The 25,266-nt window shown below is 40.7% G+C and overlaps 1 protein-coding gene across 1 annotated transcript in view; it reads right to left on the reverse strand.

Moving 5' to 3' along the window:
• rsrc1 (arginine/serine-rich coiled-coil 1) overlaps positions 1-25,266 on the reverse strand; it is a 118,458-nt gene that overhangs the window by 73,630 nt on the left and 19,562 nt on the right. Inside the window, exon 4 of the mRNA XM_008287001.1 lies at positions 22,731-22,946. Coding sequence (XP_008285223.1) covers positions 22,731-22,946 — 216 coding nt within the window. The remainder of the gene's footprint in view (positions 1-22,730; positions 22,947-25,266) is intronic.

Genomic DNA, 25,266 nt, shown 5'->3' on the forward strand with positions numbered 1-25,266 from the left:
AAAAAAAAAACACAAAATAAACTCTGTGAAGAACGCTTTCTGAATTAATTTCTCAACTATTCTAACACATTGGAAAACAACCTATGGCTAATTCTGAGTAGCTGGAATCAGGAACTAAAAACTAATTATTTTTATTAATAATTAATCTACTTATTTTCTTGATCAGTACATTTATTGTAGCAATATAGCACGTCAACAAATAGCAAAAATAAACAAATAAATAAAAATGCCCATCACAAGTTTCCAGAGCCCAGTGGCTTAAAATTTCTTGCTGTGGTGTCCGACAGTTCAAAACACAAAAATATTACGTTTAATATCTTAATGGTAAAAAATATTCACATTTGAGAAGCAGAAGCAGTGATGTTTTCCACTTTCGCTAGAACAAAATTGCTTAAATGATTAATTGATTAGCAAAATATTGAAGCAGATTTATTTCCTATTGGTCGATTAATCAACTTATCATGTCGTCTCTAGATGGAATACAGTAGGCAACTGTCAGGATCATCAAATCTTCTTTGTGTTTCAGCAGGATGAAAATGGTTGTGTGGGAAAAAGATCCTAATGATATCAAAAAGGTTTTGTTTAATCAAAAGGAAAACACACATAATGAGGAATTATTCTAATTGTTAACCTCTCAGACTGAAATGCTGTGTGCATTTTCACGCGTTTGCATCTACACCAGACAGAGGTTAACTAATATTGTCGCCACACTGCTGGCAGTCATAATAATAATTTCCAACTACAAAGGAAGAACTGGGAGCTTATTATCTGTGAATTAATAAAAAATGTGTGTATGATTATCAGGGTAGCAACAGCAGAACGGCGAGCCGAGGAAGTGGAGGAGGAGTGGGGAGCAGTCTGTTTTAAAAAGAGCAAATTGGCAGTAAATAATAGATGCAATTTTGGCACATTTCAAATTTGCAGCAGTGGAAATCAAAAGATCAAGAGAACACAAACAGCCCCCGTCCCCGATCCCAGCACCCCTCATCCAACTCTGGCCTCCATTACTGACAACTCCACCCAGGCTGTGGCGTTTCACCGTGTGCATGTATGTGTGTGCGTGTATGTGTGTGTGTGTGCGCTGAGAGGGAGGAAGGCTTATCGACAGGCTTCAGTTGCTAATGCAGCCGGCAGCATCACAGTGTAAATCTACACCATCTCTAAAATTACATACTGTCTAATCCATCCCACCCTCCAGCCCCCTCTCCCTCCATTCCTCCCATCTATCCATCCATCCATCAGGCCATGTCCCGTACCCAGCATGACCACAAACCCATTCCCACATCATCAGCCTATCTAAATAACAATATGAAGGAATGCCAGAAATGTCCAACAGAAATATTAACAAAAGTTTCAAAAAAAAAAACTACCAGAATGGAAGAGAAAGTCATGAAGAAAAGATGTTTGCTTGTTTATTCTGTGCTCTGTCAGTGAGCCACATGCAGACAAGTCAACCACTTAAGGCAAACTTCATCTAGCTGTAATTACATTACATTCTGACAAACACCCCGCCACATTCATTATACATGACGGGCGCCCGGCAACCAGACAGCAAGACATTTGTTACCGTGGTGACAGTGTGTGTAATCCGCTAATGAAGCGCAATTAGTGAGAAACAATCTAACACAGGGGAGACGCAGCGCTCGATCCCTCCTCCTCCACTCATTTCCCTTCTCTTTTTTCTTCCTCCTCTCTCCCCTCACGCTCCTTTTTATACCCACATCTTTTTTTTCCCCTCCTGTCTTTTATTTTCGCGATTCAACCTTTATTAAAGCTCTTCACTTGCATTTAATCTCCCGCTCTTTCATCTGTTGTCCTGGCTTCATCAAGGGCAAGCTGTCCAGCGCTGTCCGCACCAGGGCCGAAGGGATCGCTCTATCCATTAGACACGCACAGCTGACACACACACACACACACACACACACACATTTTACATCCTCATCTCTCTTTTCAAAACATCATATAATCTGCTGAGGTCTTCAGGGACCGAGCTTTCCTTTTCTCCTTATCTCTCTCTTCCCTCCCTCCCTCTCTCCGTACTCTGTGCCTTCAACGCAGAGGCAGCATCGATTTCTGAATTACGCCACAATATTAAATAATTAATATACTTGCCATGATTGATGTTTTGCATTAGGCCAATATTAGGTTATCAATCAAAATCCACTTGGTTTAATGTAATAATATTGAAAATGTGTCAGTGCCTGTTCATCCAATTTGTAGTGGAGGCAGGCCAGATAGTAATGGTGGTGTAGCACAAGGCCTCAGAGACACTATGGCCTGCTTACTACAACCACAGGAGCACATTATAGCCCCGGCACACAGCGGGAGAGAGGGAGGGGAGGGAGACGAAGTGCAGACATGGAAAGACAAGGATGAAGCAGACAGACAGTGATTTGTGATATGCCGTGACAGGCTTGGGATGTTTAGAAGGCGTGGCAGTCACATGACATATTGTAGTTTGCCCTCTTTAAAGAAACTCAACTGCTGGCGTATTAAAACACACTTAGTGCTGTAGTTAATATAAATAGTAATTCATTACATTTGTGAGCAAGCAATTAACACAAATACAAACACAGTCTAACAGCTATTATTTTCATACAGTATCACTGTAGGAATTAGTGTATCAGTGATAGCTCATACTCATTTCATAACGGTGTTCATTGGACACTGATACACCTCAGACAGCTAGGATTTATGGGTACATTTTTGGTTTGTCCTCAAGTGTCCTTGAGCAAAACACTGAACCTCAAGCTGGTTTTTCCAAATGTTTGTTGCTTTAGATAGATGTCCCATAAAATGGATGCAATGTTTTAAGATTTTGTGACTGTTAGAGTTGTAAAAAAGGTATATTCAGCCTTTTTCCACAACACATTGACTTGTTAAAGCAGAAAAAGCGCATGTGTTACAAACAGCATTAAAGATGACTCCTTTAATAAAGCTAGTAAAGCAGGACAGTGAACTTGCACACACAATGTGAAACCTAGACATTATTAATTTGATCTTTTAAAAAACCACCTGCTAGTTTCTGTGACATGTTAAAATATCTTCCATGAAAAGCCCAAAAAGGGGAACATGTAAATGATGTTCTAAAGAGATACCCAGCTAAAACTATATTTCCATGATTCACATAGAGCTGCATGTCATCTCCTGACAAACAAATGTGTAAATTATTCTTTGCCAGGCAAACTAAACATTAACATGCAGTAGCCAACGGAAAGTCACTCATCCTCACAAAGCTGTGACCTCTAATAACACCTCTCTGACCTGTTTGTAAAGCAGAACTTCTGGGAATCCACCTACTACTGTTCAACATGAAGCAGGAATCTGACAGAAGCAGCACAAGTGGAGGCATGCGTGGTATCGTAGAGGGAGTGTTAGGACTATGACCAATTTTTAAGCTTCAAACATGCTGGTCAGTCGTGATTCTGTTTCCCTTTTTTTACATGACAAAGATTTGGAAGGTTGAAAATTAATATCATTAAATTTTGGGGAACTTGCGTTGTTTGTTTTCCCTTTGAAATAACTACAAACCACAAAGACAGAGAGCCTGACAGAGAATGGCAAGTGAGCCAGGGGGACAGAGACAGAGAGAGAGTAATGTACTGTTGTTCCAGGAAATGGTAATTAGTTATCTGTGGTCAATTAAGTAAAACTGGAAAAACAAGTGAGAGTGTTAAACTGAGCCCTGGCAAGGTCAATACTGACCAATTTAACATGGTCGCTGGATCCATCACTATGTCTGTGCTCTCATGCTTTCTTTTTCCAGCTCCTTTTCCTGCTCTCTCTCGTCTCTCCTCTCTCTTTTATCCCCTCCAATCGCACACTTTTTTCTTCTCGTCGTCTTTTCCCTGCATTCTTTCTGCCTCTATCATTCACAGAACATGTTCTCTTTCAGCGTGTCCAAACCCTTTTTTGTCTCTTACACTCTAACGACGATCTTTAAGCGGTTGCCTCATCTTACCTCATCTCTTTCCTTGCATCTCTCTCCTCACCTGTCATTTTGCCCTCTCCCAATCACCCGCCTGCCTCTCTTTCTCCTCTCTCTTCCTCACCCCACCCCTCACCCTCCCAAGCCCCTGCACTCCCTGCTAGCAGACAATTAATTACAGAGCCAGCGCCAGATGAGTTGTCATTTGTGGTCAAGTTTCTAATAATTGCATTAGGTCTTCAGGTTCTTCTAAGATGCCCTCCCCTTCTCACCCCCCCTCACCCTCTCGCTTTTTCTTCCCCTTCCTCTCTTTACTTGAACCCCCTCCTCCTCTCCCCCAACCCCTTGACACAGCGGAGATGAATATCTTTAGTCAGTCAATGGAGGCGACAGAGGGACTTAAAATGCAGAGGCAGTCATTTGATTTCCAGCTAACAGAGCTGCCCATTAGCCCAGCACTCATCAGCCATGCATTACCTCTCAGACCTGCTGTCCTGAGCGTGGAAGCTTTAACCCTTTCACTGTGCACTACTGGCCAGGTTTAACATGTAATGTCGGGCATACTTGAATGGGCATGCTTTCATTAGCCATACTACCAGTTTTAATATCAGAGACAGCCCTTATGTATGGCTGCAAGAACTTAAGGTAGATTCTGTGACTTTGGAGAAAAACTGTTGATATTTAGCTAGTTAGCATATGCCAGATTTTTTTTTTTATCATTCTCACTCCCCTCTTCCCCCTATCTCACCTCCTCTTACTTTTCTACCTGTCCAGTGCACTACAAAGGATGTGCAAGAGCTTGAATGTGCACAGGACACGCTGGATTAGTGTTGTGTGGATCAGTTTGAGCTGTAGCTTTGTATGAACATCAGAACGTCAGCAAATCCACAGTAGCAGGTGATCGTTACTGAATTTGACAAAGGTGTAATGAATTAGAATGAAGGGTCTTCATAGTTATCAGGTAATCGATTAATTGCGGTTAATAATTTAAGCAATTAAAAGACAAAAAACATGCATGCCAGAAAATGTACTGCAGATTAGCTGTATTACCTGATTACACCACCAGGTGGAGCCTCCTACAGTTTATTATTGCAGCAAAACCAAGGGGATGGTCACTCAGACTACCAGCAGTTTCGTGTTGGCAATAGTGAGCATTATGGGAGGTTAGCTAATTAAGGGCCACCATGAAAAAGTGATCTGTGATGCTTAATGCCCACCAGCCAGAGCTCTCCACTGACAGGGTGGAGCTTTCGTGTGTTAACACAGTGTTACTGTGGCCTAGTGGGTAATAATCTACACCATTAGAGCAGCCATGTCACTCCAATGGCTGATATCATGTGACTGCATTCAACTTATTTGTATCAGGGCATGAAAAGATGTCAACTGAGTTCATGTTATGAATTAATCGATTATTGATTTATTCAGCTGTCGATTATCTATTAAGATAATTGTTCCAACTTGTAATGACATACTCTACCTTTAACTCAAGATTACCAGAGAGGTCTGTCAAAGTTTTCTTTAGTTTCACTTTAATGACCAATTTTCACACCAATGTATTGAATATAGTTAAATATTACCTAATTTAAGAATCCACAACAGCAAACAAAAACAAGTAAGCACAAATATCAGTGGTTTGTTTCTGCATAGTGTTTCTGTGGTCAGTTAAGAGTCATAAACAATAATGAACAGGAAAGTGTAGCACTTTTGTTTAAAGCATCTACCATGAAGACATTTGCACATTGAAACATTAGGTATGACAACACAATTTCACTCCCACAGAATGGAAATTTACTGATGTAAATTGCAAAAATTTGCATCGGTAAATCTGTCAGTCAAGGTAGAAAAACTTCTCTTCCACTGAAAAGTTTGCATTTAGGGCTGCCACTGTCTTTTATTTTCATTATCGATAATCTTAGAAAACAGTACTACACCCCCGTCAAATTTACCTAAATCCCACGGTGAGGGCATCAAATTGCTTAATTTGTCTGCTCAATTCTCGAAAAAACCGAAAGACATCCATTTAAAATCACATCAGACAGGGAAAAACAGCATCACAAGTGATAAGCCGGCACCAGGGACCGTTTGGATCTTTTGCTTGAAGGATCAGTTATGAGAATAGACGTCAGTAAGTTTAATCTTAAAATACCTTCTCCATTTATTTGCTGAAATCACCACTATCATTTAAAAAACTTTTGTGTTATCGTCTCGTAATAACCAGGGCCACATGTAACTGTAAACCATGTTGCCGGCACTACTCAGCTTTTTTTCTTAAAGTGCACCTATCTATTTTTTTTGCTATACTTTTGGTGGAAAAATAACATTTGGCCATCAGCAGCCTCTCAGCCCTCAACCTGATATCAGTCAGAGATAGTGAGGAGAGGAGCAGAAAAGAGAAGCAGCAAAGGAAGACAGGACACTGTAACACGATAAAAGAGACATCACTCATAAGAGTATGTGAGTGTGAGTGTGTGTGTGTGTGTGTGTGTGTGCATCCTATTTGCCACAGTTGCATGCCTTGTCAAGCGTGTCATTGAGCATTCATATGTTGTTTGACTGCTGATAGAATGGCAGGCATATTTATTAAAGAGTCAATGTGATGGGGACACCAGAGCAAGCGTACTCACACACACTCACACACACACACAAACACACACAAATAAAACACACAATGCACTAATGCACAGTTCACATCAGTGACATCTGCCTGTTTAACGAATAGAAGGCAAAAGCTTGATATTGAGCAGTTAAGGAACGGAGGGAGACACACACACACACACACACACACACACACACACACACACAGAAAATAATACAAGGAGTGCAGCTTTCCCCCAGGCCTGATTGCCATCTCCATAGCCCTTTTTTAACAGGGCTGCCAATTGAAATTGAAATTGTATTCTTGTGTGTGCTATCAGAGCTACCTCTCAGGGTTTTATACAGCTAAGAGGAGGGTTGGAGGGGACACACACACTCATGGGGAAGGGATAATGCAGGGGTAAGTCAGGGGCTGTCACTCTTCCACGCAGAACACATGAGAGGGAACAAAACACAGACTTATCGTTCTATGCTTTCTATGTAATTCAGCATGCATACACACACACACACGCAGGCATACATTTGTGGGTACACAAGCTGCCCCCCCCCCTCCCACCGGAGAGGGCTTTACTTTAGCATAATCCCAAAATGTGAGAGAAAGGCAGTCCATTAAAAATGGGGCTAACAAATTCAGCACTTTATGTTTCTCTGAGGGAGGGTTAAGTGCAGTCAATAAAAAAGTCAGGAAAGGACGAATAAGAAAGGAGGAAGTTGATTTATGGCTGGTCTTTCTGCTCTCTGAGATAAACACACGCGCAAAACACCTGTTCATACATGACCCATATCTGCCACCTGATCATCGAGTGAAGGAGAGTGGTAGCAGCACTTGTGGAGGAGAAATTCAAAGACTAACGTTTTTATTACTTTAACCAAGTATGTTTTGTGACTGCTCAACATCATAAACACCATCTATAATAAGAAACAGTTGTGAGAGTTTGCCAAAACTTTAGAACCTATTATCAATAAACACTGGTATGACTATTTTGAAACCTATACCACCAAATCAGACTCCACATGTTCATTCTACACAAATACTTTGCTGTTATTTCATTATGTATCCCCTTTTCAAAAAAATGAGTAAGTCATCAGTAATAACCACTGCCTTGTTGGAAAAGATGTACATTAAGAGCATATTTAAACTTAAAAAAAAAGGAAAGCAAGGAAAAACGGTTTTTTTAAAAACCCTTTTTTTTTTTCCCCCAAATACTTCAAACCAGTCCATACAAGTAAAAGTACTTTAAATTCAACATTTGCTTTAAAAATCCAGTACTGGTAAACTATATGTATTTTTGCTCAGATTTTACTTCATATCAATCTGAATCTCATGTGAGTTCATTATTGCCACAATATGGAGGAAAAGAATCTGTGTTTACGTCAGACAGAAGCATGCAAATGCCAGTGCTTAGTGTGTGTCCAGGTTTGGAATTTGTTTTGCTATTATAAATTAAATAAATCAAGCACCAGTAGGTGATAGTTGAGAAACCGTCATCAACTCAGTCAGCAGGTTGCACAGCCCGAGCGTGTCTCCCTCAAGACAGCCCATATCTACCTCTGCTCAGCTTATGCACACTAACTCAGTGCTGAAGGGAACTGAATGCTGGGGCCAAGTTTTAAAGAAAATTGACTTCTTTTTAGTGTTACATAGAGGGAGGGCAGGACAAAGACAGAGAGAAAAAGCAAAAGGGAGACATGTAGAGCAATCAATTTCCCTGTGGTTTTCTTCAATAGCCAGCGGTCCTTTTCATACCTCCCAATTATAACCTTTCCTAATCAGAGAAATACTTCTCCATTATTGAGGCTGAGACAATGACACTCCCCGACATTTCTGCCTGCTCCAAAACTATGTAGATTGCAGTACTGGTACACAAAGAATAAAGCGCTGGGCTATACGGCAGGGGGGGACGCTTGTGTTAAAATCACATGTGGAAATCTTTTGGCTCTCCTCGCGGCCCCAGAAAAACTGATGGGGAACAATGGCAGCCCGGCACAGCATCTGTCATGGCACAATATAAAAAGATGATCTTGGCACCGAATGGACAAAAAAAAAGAACGAAAGAGAGGGAGGAAGACGGGGGAATGGAGGGGAGGGGCAGGGGGAGGGCCGGGCGAGAGGTAATTCATTTGCAAATCAGGCCCTGGTGCTCAGGTCTATTTCAAGCTGCCAGTGGGTGCCAGGAGTTAACAAGGTAATCAGTTTCAATCCTGCCCTTCAATTGTACATCACACCCTCATCCAGAGAATACCCAGGCCCTTTCTATAGGGGCAGAGTGGGGAAATAGCAATCTGGCTTCTGGCTGGCTACACACACAATAAACACACAACACACACACACACACACACACACCTGACGACACATTATTAATAGCCATGTATGCACAACATGGCCTTACAAGTAACAGTATGCAGTTAAATAGAGTCAAAACAAGTAGCTGATTAATTGATGTGTTGATGAACAACATTTTGTAATCGCTGATGTTTATTTATCAGGCAAAAGCTTTAAATATTTGCTAGTTCCAGTCTATAAAACCTGGTTTTATGTGTAATACAAAACAAGCTATTTCAAGTCATCAAATTTCTGGTGTCGATTTATTCATAAAATGATCAACATATTTGCTGATAATGAAAATGACTCGAGCATACGTTGATTTATCTCTCTTATCCTATTGGTATTGCACATAAAAATGCGTGAATATTTGTTTTCACCTGTGCTCTAAATTGCTGCTGCTGATGTAAAACACAATAATCTAAAATTATGCACTGTTTTGTTATGAAGAGCCCTGTGGCAATACATGATTTTTAGGGACTTTCTGTTTACTGTAAAACCCTTTAAATTAAACTAACTAATAGAATATTATGAGTCTTTCTCCTACAAAAAGGACCCTATTCTCACCATCAGTCCAAATGAGAAAGTGGCAGCAAGGAAAGCACTGTTCTGAAGCTAAAAGTGGTACATGCAAAGTGGTAGAAAGAAAACAGAGCTAAACCTGTTCTAATCCTTTCTTCCTCTTCTCTGTATCCCTCTCTTTAGCCTGTGTCAGCTGTAACCGGCTGGCTCGAGAGGCAGTTAGCCCCCGTTAGTCCCTCATCTGCATAATCAATATGACAACCTTATTTTTCTGATGCAAACAGGATTTCACTGCTGAGCTGTATTTGTTGGTGTGTGTGTGTGTGTGTGTCAGTGCCCAGTCTGCTCCTGGCCAGCCTCAGTCATGGCCCTCTTTAGCCTTAATTAGATTAGGTGCGATTATCCCGGCTCTACCTTACAAGTGTACAGGCGGGATAAAGTGGCCACAAAGGCCAGCCTGTCACAGGCACCGGGCTCTGGTCTGCAGGTTATCAGGGTCCAGGGAGACACACCGCGTACATTGTTATTCATATCATCGACACACCGTTTTCTACTGTGCCTTTTTCACTTCTCTTCGTGCACTGATTTTTTCCCCCTCCCCTTCTATGTCTGTGGTGTCAAACTGGCGTAATCACTGGCCGGGGTAAGTCTCTCTTTTCTCCCTCTCTCTCTCTCTCTCTCTCTCTCTCTCTCTCTCTCTCTCTCTCTCTTTCTGTCTGTCCGTCAGAAGACAAAACAACATGGCCCCAAGCACTCTGCAGTCCGGCCTACAGGGAGAGATGTCAGGAGTGTGTGTGTGTGTGTGTTTGTGTGTCTGTCTGTCTGTGGACTTCAAGGAAAAGTGGTACAAAGAAAAGTTAACCCAAGTCTCACACTAATACAAATAGACGAACGAACACAGCAAAGGCTAACATGCACACAAAGATGGCTAGGACAGCGTAGTTAACTACAGCTCACATGCTGACACCTTGCAAATAAAACTTCACTCTGAAGACCTGAATCTACTGAACAGCTGGGTGTTGAACAGCTACACTTTTTTCAGTGTTGACCAGAAATGTGTCAGAAGCACAGAGTATCAAAAGACTCTCAAACACCAAGTGTGGCGCCGAATGCCTTATCAAATCTACTGTGTTGTTTACTTTGTAATCAAATGAGCTGATTAAAATAGAAATGGTGCCAATTTTAGACCATTTAAAAGCCCAATTTATTGTACATCTTGGGACGAGATTCGACACTTGAGAACACGGACTTATTTGACAAAATGCACTTGGGGGTTTGGCAAAAAAAAAAAAAAAAAACATGTTTCTATTAAGGCACCAAAGGTATTTTATTGGCAATGGTATAAAAAAAATACATTAACTAATACCACGTCTTACTCAATGTATTCACAAGCATTCTTTACATTTGAGATTCCAACACTTAGCATGATCACATATAAACTTCTCTCAAGCGCACACTCAACATACAGTAATTATGGCAAATGTATACCTGCCAAAATGTGCATGCCATAACACTGGCTCCGCGGGCATTATTCATTCTGATTAATTTGTGTTTGAAAATTTAACAGGATGATTTGCTACTCCGTTTCATTTTCTGAAATATTCCACCATTTTTCCCTAAAAACATTTTCCACATAGAGCTCGGCACTGACAGATTCCAGCTGGGTCTCCATCAATGAGTGTGTACGTGAAGAAAAAGAAGTGAATTATTTCACTCTGTTGATTAGACAGCAGTGCCCACGATGTTTATACACACTGTACATATTTTCCGTGTCGCCAGAGCTGGGCATAGAAAGAGGCTGAAACACAGAGGCAGCGGAAGAAAGAACAAAAAGGTGGAATTACAGGAAGATACTGAGGGGAGAGAAAGCTAGAACAATGTACCTGAATTAGACCTGAGACCACAAAGAAAATGAGTCAGTGAGAGCACAAAAATCTATTCCAAAACCTAACCCTTAAACACCGCCTGAACGTTTCTCATGAGGAAGATGAGAAGCAAGAAAAGACTGGTATCATCACGACACTGTATCAGGTATTACTCACATGCATTTGAGCAAGATCTGGCTGTAATTCAACATTATTATTCATCTACTTTTGGTAAAACGTGATCTGATGTTACTGAAATACATATTTTCTGTTCTTGCCAAAATTATTGATTTTGAGCAAAATATGAGTAAAAGCTAAAAACAGTGTTGCATACATGACTAATTCTGTCTCGTGAGGCATAATGCTGCAGTTTAGTGCTTTAAATATGTGTTCCTTTTTTGGGGGGGATATGTGCTGCTTTGTCATGCATCGGCATTGGAAGACACCCCTTTAAAATTTGGAGCTTTAACTCAAAAAACGATAAATCATTCAGCAATTAAGACTACATATGCCCTACTGGCACAAAGTGGACAGCAGTGTGTATGTGTGTGTGTGTATGTGTGTGTGTGTGTGTGTGTGTGTGTCTGTGTGTGTGTGTGTGCCAGGGAGAATAAGTGAGACGCAAGGTAGAATAACTCTATTAAGCGAACCACAGGGACAAGGCTGCCGAGAGAGCAAGACAGAGCACATGAGCATGAAGGAGAGCAAGAGTGAGCAAGACATTAGTACAAATGAATTAAACATCGGCCCAGAGATCTAAACTTCTGCTGAAAAAGTGGCAGATTAAATGGGTAGGAGGGAAAAGAGGAGGGGGGGGGAAGAAAGAGGAGGGAGGCTTCATAACTTTCCTGCGGCTACTCAACGTTCAATATGAGCTGTGCGAGACTGCCAACTCTATCAGTGACACAAATAAGTACTTCCATCCCTCAGTCATCACAATCAGGCGTACACCCACTTGTGTGATTGGTAACTGCGCGCATAACTCTTTTGTTTCAGCTCATTTTCTATGTGAAAGAAAATACTCTGAAAATGGCTGACGATTTCAAACCTCCGCCGAGAACGATTATTATACACTCCGCTCAGGCAATATTTACTTGCACGACTGAGTCATGGTACTTCACTGTACGTCTGGAATGCTGTTTACCCCAGTCCGAAGGAGGTATTCCTGTAATGATCAATGCCATTAGGCAAGACCTGCAGAGCCATATTTCTGTTTCAGAGGTCAAATGCATGACGAAAGGTACTCTCTGCTAACTGAAACTAACTCTCCTCCGCTCTCCTCCCTCTCGGTCTTTTTCTTCCTCTCTGTGCTACTTTGTCTGCTCTCTCCAACTAAAAAGAACATCTCTTTCTATAATGTATTCTCACTCTCAGCCTTTCTCATAAAGACTTCAGTCAACACCTTTCCTTGCCCCTGGTGCAGATGAATAAGCACTGGAGTCTGGAGAAAATTAAACATTAACAGTGTGTCTCTTTTACACATCATTCTCCATAACAATCTTCTCTTTTAGCTCCCCTCCCTGCCTTCAACACCACTTGGCTTCCTCCAAACCAAACTACCCCAGCTTTTCCAGAGAGAGAGGCAGCGAACGAGAGAGAGAGAGAGAGAGAGAGAGAGAGAGAGAGAGAGAGAGAGAGAGAGAGAAATACTGAGGGCAGAAAAACATATTTTGTCGACAAGCACATTTACATAACCCTCCTAAATCGGAGCTGGCCTGTCATGTTTGCTGCTCATAACCTGCTGCTTATAATCCTGCCTGCATCCTCTTCTGATCCATAAAGCGGAGCAGCCAGCCACTTCAACAGCAGCCAGGACTGCCATCACTAGCTCCTGCTAAGACAGTAAAGGCCGTAAAGAGAGGAGAGGAGAGGAGAGAGGAGACGTAGATTCTGGAGGCGAGCAGAGGTGAGGAGAAGCGAGGAGAGGAGAGGAGAGGAGAGGAGAGGAGAGGAGAGGAGAGGAGAGGAGAAACAAGGCGAGGAAATAAAAGAGAGGAACAGGGTAATTGGATTGGGGGATCTTCTATTTGGCCGGGTCTGGTCTCTGTCATCACGCTCCAGGCCTGGCTTCTTTCAGTGCCTACAGCAGGTCTCAAACACATCGACACACACACACACACACACAAACACAAACAAATGAACACACACAACTCTGTAGCTGTGTAACTGCACTGAATCGCTACCCAGTTCAGGAGGCAAACTGTCCTGTGCACTGCTAAAGCCTGCAGGGTGTCTACTGTGTGCTCTTTTTTTTTTTATTTTTTATGTGTGAGTGTTTGCATACTCCCTTAACAACTCACTAAATGGTTAAACAGATTACAGAGCGCAATAAGTGGATTGTCACAGCTCTCTATCGCTCACTCAGGGTGTCTCTCCTGCGATTAAAAGTGGCCAGATTTTTCTCTCTTTCTCTCTTTGTGCAAACACACACACACACACACACACACACACCAATTTGCACACAGAACTGAGAGGTCATACACAGACAGCATTTCCTTGACTTGACTGTCAGGATATAAGCAATGCTGTCTGTGATTCCTTTCAGGTAGTTTGGATGATGCTTAATAAAATGATTATTTATAGGCATTATTATGTTCTAAAAATGTGAATCCATATACATGCAATATGCTGAGAACAATAAATCCAACATTCATATCAATTACTGTCTTCACTGACTTTAAAGTTTTGTTTTCGGCTAATTCAATATGGTGTCCTCTAGCCTGTGTCCTTAGAAAATCTGTGGTGGAACCCAAATTAAATTTCCTTGCATTTATGCTGCCTTTTTTTTTCCATTTTCTGCTTGGCTGCTGAATTAAAGCAAATCTCTTTTTGGACAAACAATAATCATAGTCAGGCACTGCTGTTTAATCTCCAGAAACTGTTCAATGTAAGTAGCATGGATTTTTACCCCCGATTATGTGTCAGATTCTGCCTGTGTTGCTCCCTTTGCCTGGATTCTGCTTATACCTGAGTAAGCCTTTCAGCACTCACGGTTTAATTAAGAAAATGTTAATGAATGAGGAAATGTGAGTCACTGAAAGTTCAGCTTTTTCTCAACTCTTTTTAGCACCTCTTGCAGTAAAACATCTATAAATACAACCAAAAAGTAAAAAAATAAATTAAAAAAAGTTCCAGGTTGTCAAACCAGGTTTCCCTGGGAAAGAACTGAACATTCCACATTTGAAGCCAGTCCATTTGACAAAAAAAAAATCAGAAACTGGTGATGCCCACAGACCGCACACACTGTGTCTATTGTCTGCATCATCATCTATTTGGAGACTATTTAGTGTTAAAGTCTCTCTAGAGTAGTTAACTTATTGTCTAAAAACTAAATTTGGTGTTTATTTCCATTAATATAATGCTCTCCTTGCTTAAAGTAGCTTTGATGTTACTTTACACCATTGTTTCTTCTAACATGTGCAGATCTATAAAGTTCTTGCCTCTCTCTCCACTCACTACAGCTTGAGCACACCAGCTCACCTCCAGCTCTGCTCAAACAATGTAAAACTCTTCTGCACTACAAAGTTGTAAGTTGTAATATTGAAGGAACTCATCCATACACATACAACTGTGAACTAATACTGAAGAAGAGTAAAGATAGAATAAAACGGAAAGCCCCACTTGACAAACTGAGTGGTCTGGTTTCTTACGTTTGTTATATATAAAACTCTGGAAGTTTGACTGTCACTATTTCAGGGTCAAAGTCAAGGGCATTAACTGCTTATTTTGCTGATGATATGTCTCCTAGCATAATGGCAAAGTAAAAACAAATTAATACTCACCAGCTGGGATTTTCAAGATAATGCTAATGATCAAGAAATTGTTAAGGACTGAGCTTTTTCTCTACTTCTTTAGCATATATTCCAGAAAAAAGTCTCCTGTACATCCCAGACCATCAAACCAACTTGGTAGAGCACTAATTATACCGCCCACGTTTGCAGAGCCAGTCTGTATGACATAAATTTCAGAAACTGGTGATGCCCACAGACCGCACACACTGTTCCCTGCCTGCGTCATCATCCATTCTGCTTTGCCATTTTGGTGCTTAAGAGCCATTAGAGGCCCCAGATATAGAGTAAGCTGTACCAACAACCATTTCTGGGGTTACATGTAGGCATTCCTCCAGCAATCCTATAATAATTTTACTGCAAGTTTATAATAAAGCTACAATTATTATAGCGCTCACCCCTTTAGGTCTGGAGCCAGATCGCAGAGCCAGGTCAGATGACCTACATACAGAGCAATGCTAAAAGCAGGATTATTTTGTATCACTGTGTTGGTCTTGTTTATGAGTGTGTATATACACAAGGCCTTCTAGTGACAACTGAGTTTACATGGGCCAGGTTGTTTTCTATCCAATCTATGCCCATTATTTGTGTGGAAAAAACAGCTAATGACTACATACAGCCACGGGCCAAGAAAAACTACAGCTGCACAACTCTGTGCGTGCATGTGTTATTCTGCTGGGACCTGTATGTGTGTTTTTGTTTGTGTGTGCGTGCGCGCTGTCCACCCTTTGCATGTAGGCATCACTCCCATTTCCAACACCCAGCCCCCACCCAAACTACACACACGCACACCGACTCCTCTTCAGCTTCACCCACGTCTCATCTTGCTCCTGGCCACTAGGCTACCCCCCTTGACGCACACACAAATAAAACACACACTTACAGCTCATTGATTTAAGTCAATGTGAGTGTATCCTAACCTTCCGAGGACGGCGTTTGAAGTCTCTCTTACCTCCCCAGACCCACTCCCAGAGCCAGACACAGCCTAGAGTCCTGCAAGAGTGCAGACAAACACACATACAATGCAACACACACAGCAGCCAGCGGTCCCATCCACACCACCCATACACACATTCCCACCAGGCTGAGAGGATGCCGCAGGCAGGGGCTACATACGCGCAAACACACACGCAAACACACTTACTTTCTCTGTGTATTACCAACACTAATGAGCTGATAGATGTTCAACAAAGGCAAAGAAGCAGACAATCATTTCCTCAGAGTGAGGCAAGAAGGGAGAGAAAATCAACAGTAGTAAGTGCAAATGTGTGTGCGTTTGTGTCTAGGGTCTTGTTTTATTTTCTCTCTGCCTCACAGCATCTAGGCTTCCAGAGGTTAAGGCTGAGCGATGGAGCAAAGCTAGCCAAACTGAGGCCTGCAGGTCCTGCCGGGACTCTTGTAGTGAGGCTTGGTTCTGTTTAGTTTGTCAGGGGGAAAACACAGTAATGAGAGGAATTACTAAACGATCACATTCACAGAAGGAGATGGGAATGGGCGGGTTGGTGGAGAAATGTCAGGAAAACATGCTTTGTATTAAAGCTTTAAAAAAAAAAAAAGACCTTCATAAAATAAGCTATTTTGTTTCTAGCAAAGCATGGATGCTGTTGAACTGCTGCTCCTCTCCAGAAGAGAGAACGCCTAAATGATTCTTCCATAGACAAGGACATCCAAAAAAAGGCTTTAATGAAAGGTAGGCACTCCTTTCATTTCTTTAACCCTAAGCTCATTATACACTCTCCACTTTTACATGCATAGGGAAAAGACGGTTCTCTGCTGCCATGAGAGGTCTCCACACTGCTCTCTGTGTCTCTGCTGCCCAGCCTGTGCCCATTTCTTACTCAAATGACATTAAATTGAGTGAAATCGTCCAACGCTCTTCCCGTGACCTGGCACAGACAAGGAGTTCAGCCTAATTGGACAGACCTCTCTGATTGAGTATGTGAAGTAAGGTAGCCAGCCCACGTTCTTTCACCATCTAGATAATCTGTTACATAGGAAAGAGGTCGTCAGTGCCCAAAGGAAAAGGGTGAAGACTTCCTCTTAAAAGCAGATGAAATCTTTGACGAAGGAGCTGAGTTTGAGGAAGGTGACGGACGTAGGGGGAAAAAGAAAAAGAGGAAAGAGCATGAGAGAGAGAGAGAGAGTTTGCACACCTGTGTATATGTATGCATTAACAATATGAAGGAACCCAGCAAAACTAGGCCCTGACTGTTCTCCATCCATAACCTAACCAAATTCCTTCAAGCCTGATCAAAGCCTGAACCACTACAGCACTTAATGATGCCAAAACCTTTAAAACACTTACTCGCAATTAAAAATATTTTTAAAAACCTGTCACTTTCTGTAGAGAAACAGCCATCTGTTAACGTATGATTCTACTTTTCTGCTCATTAATTACAGGTGGGAATTGGGTCGGAACATCAGGTGAAGAATGCTGTTACATTCAAATTAAACTTCTGTCAATTATCTGCCTGGGGGCAGATGTGCACTTGTTAACACAACGCACTGTTTGTTTCTTCTGCTCTGATTCAGGTGGGGAAAAAAAAAGAAAAACACTGACAAATAGCAATAATAAAATGAAGCTTGACCTGACTTGTGCATAAGGAATCATGAGAATGTATCAGGTGAACTTGCATGCAGGTGCAAATCAAAGCTGAGTTGTTTGCAACCAGAAAACTGTCATTCGACAGGAGTTCCAGTGCACACCAGGTGTCCAGATGGTCTTCATTTACTTGTATGTGTTGTACAAATAGCTGCACAAATCTGCGAACAGTGGGTTCTCTCGCTGTGCACTTTTGGATGACAGTTTCTCTGCATGTTTCCTGCTTCAGCTAAGCATCCTGAAAGATGAACAAGCTCGCATCTGTACATAGGTATCTACCATCCCAATTTTATTTTATTTTATTTTTAAATAAAGTTCTATGTATATGTGTGTGTTCATTAATGCATTACAATAAGTGTTTTGAGGTAAGCTAAAGCAAGATAAGCCAGGGATTTGCTCATCTATGTACTTTGCCCATCGTATACTATATATCAGTAAATCAAATTAACAAGTTGAGCTAATTTTCAAATATATATTTAATATGGTTAAACATTCAGGTTCTATTTAGTAGGATAAACCTCAACTCCAGAATCATTACATCTTTGTGAATACAACATTATAATTGCTCTACATACTGTTACTTATAAACAGTTGTGTTAAATCACATTCGGGGTCCTATGTATTCAAATTAATTTATACAAAACATAAGGGGAGGTGTTGATGAAGGAGTACATCAGGGTATGTCAGACAAAAAAAAACATGGTGTATTCAGCTCAGTGCTGATTATACTACAATACATGAGCACGCCATCTTGTAGGGAAAACTATCAATGAAGAGAAAATCACAAACAAACAGTTTTAGTGGTGGTGAAATTGTTACAGGAAGCTCCTATGCTCTCTCTGTAAACACTAAGCCAGATGATTATTCAGAGCAAAGCTGACCTGCCGACCTTGTACACTAGTCAGAGTAAATACACACACCCACACACACACAGAGAACCCTACAATCACCCACTTACCCTTTGCCACTAGTGAAAGGCAACAAGATCTCTTAACAACAGCTCGTCTTTTTCAATAAATTTTGCATGAAAACATGCCGCTGGAGCACCAAGTTGCCTGCTGTCATACTAGAGGAGTCTTAAATGTTTAATGACAACAACACCAAACACATGTGCGCGCACACAGAGTCAGTGTCAGGGTACCGCTCTGAGGGGCCTCTCTTTCATCCTGACAGACACTATAAAGCTCCTGAGCCTCTTCTCCACCCCGCCCCGCCATCACCATCACACCGCTGCACTCCTCTCCTATCACCCGGCAAGGAAACCTGGATGTAAATGAGGCTGGAGTGTTACAGTGTGTGTATGTGCACGTGTTTGTGTTTAAGTGGTGAGGATGGGGGGGCTTGCATAGACCCTACCCCCATCACCATTAAGAACAGAAGAAGAATGGGGAAAAAAAAAACTGAGGCAAAAGAAGAAGTGGCTTGTCATAGACAGGATATACAGTAAGGAGAAAAAAAAGCCTTGTTTTACATATTCCTGAAACATCTCACTGCTTCTGCATTTTTGTTTTTCTTTTTTATGCTACAGGAGGACTTGTTAGGCTCTGAAACTCATGTGGGAGCATATCGGGAATAACAGGAACATATATGTGAACCAGATTTTGGACATATCAAGGTTCACAGATAGAATGACAGCTATACTGACAGTTAAACTCAAAACTAAGTTTTTAAAAGATATCTTGTTAGCAAATTTTATGATCTCACAAACTATACACTAATTTAAAATTAAATGCAGAGTGCATTTATATGTAACAATCACTTCCTTGAGGTTCATGTCTTCAGAGATAACCTAATCTCCTTTGATGTGCATCATTCAGCAGTATGCTGTAAGTCAGATGGGATGGTGACGGCATGACCAACATTACTCTGCCTCTGAGTGGCTGTAGTCCTCTTTGCCTCCATTGTTGTAGGTTTTAGGAATAACCATTTTTTAAAAAATCTTGTGGAGTAATCTTTCAGCGGCACACAGTGTCGTCTTTACCTCCCTAAACCTGGTTTGTGGATATGGTTTTCAATATTCTATTTTAAAAATCGACTGCATCGGTCTAGGTGTTTATTAAAAATAAAATCATATCTAACTGAAACACTGTGTTCGCCTCATGCTGAATATGTATTCAGCATAAACTCATGCATTAGGTCTGTGTGTTCCAAACTTCCCTTTGGAAATTAATGTTAATTGTATAATGGTGACTACGCTGCCTGCTGCAAATCAGCTGCTCCAAAGTTACAAATGAACCTATGGGCCTATACACTTGCAAAGTGAGAGAACAGTTGTCTAATTTTCATGATGTGGATGGACTAAAAAAAAACATGCTCTGAAAACAGTTCTCTGAAAATGCAAAATTATGTAGCTGTCTCACCCCATATTCTATGAGCAAGTATTGATCGCAAAAATCTACACCTCTTCTGTGGCTAATGTTAATTTCATAATGATCCTTACTCCCTGAAGTCAGGCAGCAGAAGCAAAGTGTCAATGTGCAAATATTACTGCTGCATTTTTGCATGAACTAAATATGCTAACCCTCACATGTCACGATTTATAACATATGATTAACCTTTGTTAGGAGAGCTGCTTTAAGAGAACAATTAGGGCATGAATTAATAGTATACCCACTTTTCCAGGCACCGCTACAACACTGCTGATACTGCTTTAGTTAAAGGAAAACAATCTATTATCTCTACACACTACATGTTTTTCTCTTACTGAAACACTGTCAATTACAGAAGCATGAACATTAAAAGTCTTTTTTTTGTAACCCGAAGTGACAAAATAAGCATATATCTTTTTAAAAAAAAGCCAAGTAACAATGGAAAAAATGGATTATCTATATATATTGTATGTGTATACTGTCAAAGTCACCTTATATTGCAGGTCAGCGCCAAACAGTTGTGTCAAAATTACTCACTCCTTAAATCTCCACAGAATTAAGTAAACTGGAACGACAGATGGTACGATAGACAGTTTGAAATATATTAACCCTGCCACAGGTGGAGACACTAACCAACAAACTTCCACACATAGGCACACAGACAAGCTAAAGCAGGGTCAGAGATAAAGGAAGAGATTTCTATCGATGCTAAAGGATATTGAAGCCTTAATAAGAAAATAGATATAGTCTGCTGGCCTTACATTTCACTGTTAGCTTTATTTGTTTTCCTGATATGGATCTAAGAAAGGCAATATGTAATAGCTTCAAATAAATGGAACACTTTTCCTTTTAAAGCAAATCTCCGAGCTCTGTTCACAAAGACGAATCTCTAGCCACAACGTTTTTCCACTGATGATCAACCAAAGCTGCCAAAATGATGAACAAAAATCAGTGCTGACTGTATAGAAAATACATTAAATGCTTAAAAAAACAAATCAACAAATCTGTTCTATCTTTTCTGCAAACTAATGCATTAAAAAAAGATTTACAAATCAAGTAGCTCTAAGTAAACAAGAAACCAGAGCTTGAATAATATGTAAATGCTTAATCCTTAATTCTGTTTTCCTCATTGATGTCTATCTATAATACTCACTAAATGCATAAAATGAGTTGAAAAACTAACTTATTATTCACCCTCAAAGCTACATCTTCTCTTTTCTTAGCATTTACATCCCTTAATGAGACACAGCATACACACAATTTCCAGAGAAAGCTGTTTAAGTGCTGTGGCAGTTTAACAGTGGTGCAAAAGCTAAGTTCAAAAAATGTATATAATGTACTGCATTTTTTATTTTTTCTGACAACCATTGCTGCAATGATAAGTTGCATCATCTGACTGCACTGTTGCATCAAGAACACATCTGAGGAATGAAGATCATTTTCAGTTAGATCATGAATTGACATGTGGCTATTACTGCATGTTTCTGTTAGCGAAAGCAACAAAAAGCCTGAAAATGCAGTTAAAAATAATTTATACTTTATAAATGTATGTGCGGTCAAAACTATTACTTGAGAAAACGGAAGCTTAATCAACTACTTCATCACTTTTGAGCCGATAAAGTTAATGAGAATGGTCTCTGTTCACTGTTTGATTTATCAATTAACGTGCTATTTTCTCAGTTAATCAATTATTTAAGTAAACAATGAGTTTGAGATAAATTTGCAGTACTTGTTTTATTTAATCAGCATTAACCAAACAAGTCAAGGTTTGGCTTTTTTGCTATACAAAACAGTGGGTGATTAATTTTCAGCCAATCAACCCATCAATTTACAGACTAACCGTTGCTTTGCTGTTGAATAACTTGAGCCAACACAGCCTATAGTTCATGAGTTTAGATTCCATTCACCTTGAGGGACTCAAGTCTCCTAAATTGATGTGTAGCACAACAGCTGGTCTGCATCACTCTTGGGATCCATAGTTTGATACACACATCTGTGCCATTCAATATGACAGACAACAACTGGGTACCAGTCATATTACAGTGGCCTCCAATCGCATTAGAGAATACCGTGTTGGAAAGGGACTGCGAGTGCTATTCTGGTAGAGACAAAGAGAGACCTCTAAGGTAGTTATACTTGTAGTGGAGTGTACTGCTGTTAAAGTATCCACTACATTGAACCTGTTTGAAGCCTTTAGAAAAGAGAAACTTGCAAGTGAAGATGTCCTTCGCCAACTTTTCTCACTTTAATAAGGTGCTCTTGTTTATTGTTCTTTTCCAAAGACATCGGAGGTGCATATGATCTTGTTATGTTTCTGGACTTATTGCGGCTGGGTCCAGAGGGTGAAACGTGGAGTTAAAGACATCAAACATCAACTGGTGACCAAAACATTCCCTAAAAACGGAACCTGCACCACACTCCTAACTACCATCTATTCTTATATCACCATGACATTTTCTTTTACAGGAGGGAATTGTGTCACATTATGAGGCCCGTGTAGCCCCATGCTTGATTGCGAGGGGAAATAGAAGAGGAAAGGTATGATGGATTGATGGATGGAAGGATCGAGTGATGGATGGACAAATGGAGGAGCTGAGACCGAGCTCCAAAATATACGTCTGTATTACACCAATGTTCTCCTGTGGAGCCAATAGTTTAGATTGAGCTGGGCAAACCCAAGACTTGTTTGTGTACACTTGTGTATTCACCTCACATATAAAGCATAATTCACCACTTACCCCTTCTTCTCTGCCTTGTCTTTACTCTTGTCCTTGTCTCTGTCCTTGTCTCTGTCTCTTCCTCTGTCCCTGTCCTTGTCTTTCTCCCTCTCCCGGTCACGGCCTTTGCGTCGGCTTCGGTCTCGATCTCTGCTGCGGCTCCTTTTGCGGCTGCGGCTTCCACGCCGGCTTCGGCTGGCGCTCCTACTGCGAGACCGCCGGTGACGAGAGTGAGATCTGGAACGAGATGGAAGGTGACAAGATACCTAGGATTACTGTTCACAAATCACAGATAAAACTGCATTTTTCTCTCCTTTTGCATGAATATAAAGTGAGATGCACCTTATTGTTATGTACTTTCTCACTTTCTGCTTCATCCTCTTCAGTTAGTTATCGTCTGCATTTCCCAGAATGCCTTTTAATCACTAACAGCAAATGTGGCTGAGTTTATTTCACTCAGCTGTCAGTTATGCATGTGTGTGGCAGCAGTGATAGGAAACAGAAATAGGAATAATAGGTGCAATGGATTGTGGTACGACTGAGGAAAACACATCTTGAGGATGCATTGCAGTACAAGTGATTCATTGCTTGTTGAGAAAGTCTATGGCTGGTCGATGATGGATTTTTCCCACCAAGATTGTAAGACTGTATTGTAAAATAGTCGCCATACACAAGAATGAGCTTACGCTATTCCACAAAGTAAAAGCCAGGAGTTAGTTAAACAGTAAACCTTACCTTATACAGCTGCTTTCAACACATTTTGATCTTTGTTCAGAGGCAAATGACATAATGATACATGCAATAAAGACTTGCAAACAGGTTTTCAAAACCATTATCAATGGACAGAGCTGGAAATAAAGCCAAATGAAATAAACCTATAGTAAATCACTCCCAACACAATGTGAGGTGAACTTTGTGGAGATGCCAACTTTACATTGTCACCCAGCAACACTGTGAGGTTTGCATCTGCTAAAATGAAACTCACTAGGACCAAATTTCCCGAGAGTGGAAAGATTCATCCTTCATTGGGTGGGCGTAATAATAGTTATATACAACCCCATACACTGTAACACACACACTAACAGACACTGTAGAAATTGAGCCAATTAGAGGCTGGCTCAGAGGAAGACCTGTCCTCCGTATTGATCCTGACACTGGCCCTCTGGTCTCAAAAAGATTTACAGTGGGAGATTTACTTTGTTCGCTATGATGCGCAAACATAAACACACTGATTTAAACACTGGCAAAAATAAAATTCAAAGTGTGACTCATATCCACTATACAAGTAAAAGACACAAATCACCAAAACACATCCTTAGAAACTTGTTTTTGCACTTCTAATAAGGCAAACATATTCTGCAAGCGTGTGTGTGAGACCGCATTGTGTCACACGTGTGTGTGTGTGTGGGGGGGAAGGACCGTGATTTGAAACCCCAGTAGAAATCGGCAGCTGAGATGCCGTTATTTTCCATCATCTATCATTTTATTGATTTGTCTATAAAAACAGTCAAACCTGCTGTCCACGAGCTTTATTGCTTTCCCCCCTTTATTAGTTTGCAGTTTGGGACATCCAGAGCTGTCTCTCTCCCGACAGAAAACTAATCATTTTCTTCAGACGCCTGTCACCATCCTAACAGACAACACTCTGACAACTGTTGCAATCAATTAGGCCGGGGCGATCCTGATCACTGGAGAGTCGCTGCACTATTTCAAGGTCTCTCCAAAAGAGAATCTCGCTCCAAAAAAAAAAAAAGCACACTATTTGAAGTCAGTTTTTTTTTGAAGAGCAATCTTATGAACATATTTCATAAGCAAAGGTCGGACAATGACCAACATTGCTCAAACATTTTAATACGTATATAAATCAGGTTTGATCAAGAAACTAGAGTTTAATGCTCACATTGTGTGTTTCCAATAAAATGTTGGAACTGTTTCAACACAAATGTAGACAATAGTGAGGAAAAAGTCACAAGACATAAAAGGGTGACATCCTCAACGTTCTTGTTTTGCTCAAACAAGTTCAAAACCCAAAGACATTCAACTTAATCCCAGAGACAACAAAACTGCTCAACACATTTTGACATTTAAGACACTCAACACCAATCATTTTTGGTGTTTTTGTTGTTTTTTTTTTTTGCTAAAAACATTACTGAAATGCTTAAATATCCAAACTGTTACAGACTAAGCCTTCGGTGATCAACTTATCAATTAATTAACTTCTTGTTTTGGCTCTAGTTACAGTAATACTATAGTTATTTGAGTAGCAGCAGCAGTCTCTCTGTGGTATATTGTTCACACAGTAAAGCCAGTCTCATTGCATTGTGCAGAACAGACACTACAGCCGCCACCAGGAGTGATTATCAAAAATAATTATCATGACACATCTGATTCAGAGGTAGAGGTGAAACCGGTCATCAGTCACAGGACATTTGATTTAGCACATTTAATACAGTGTTTACTGAGAGCTACAATTAGGCTAGTCAGACTGGCAATCACTTCTAATGGAAAAAAGGAAAAGAAAAACATTGGCATTTTTGGGGTATGGAGTCTCCAGGCG

This window comes from Stegastes partitus, unplaced genomic scaffold (genome assembly GCF_000690725.1).
Source record: "Stegastes partitus isolate 25-593 unplaced genomic scaffold, Stegastes_partitus-1.0.2 Scaffold482, whole genome shotgun sequence".
Taxonomy (NCBI): Eukaryota; Metazoa; Chordata; class Actinopteri; family Pomacentridae; genus Stegastes; species Stegastes partitus.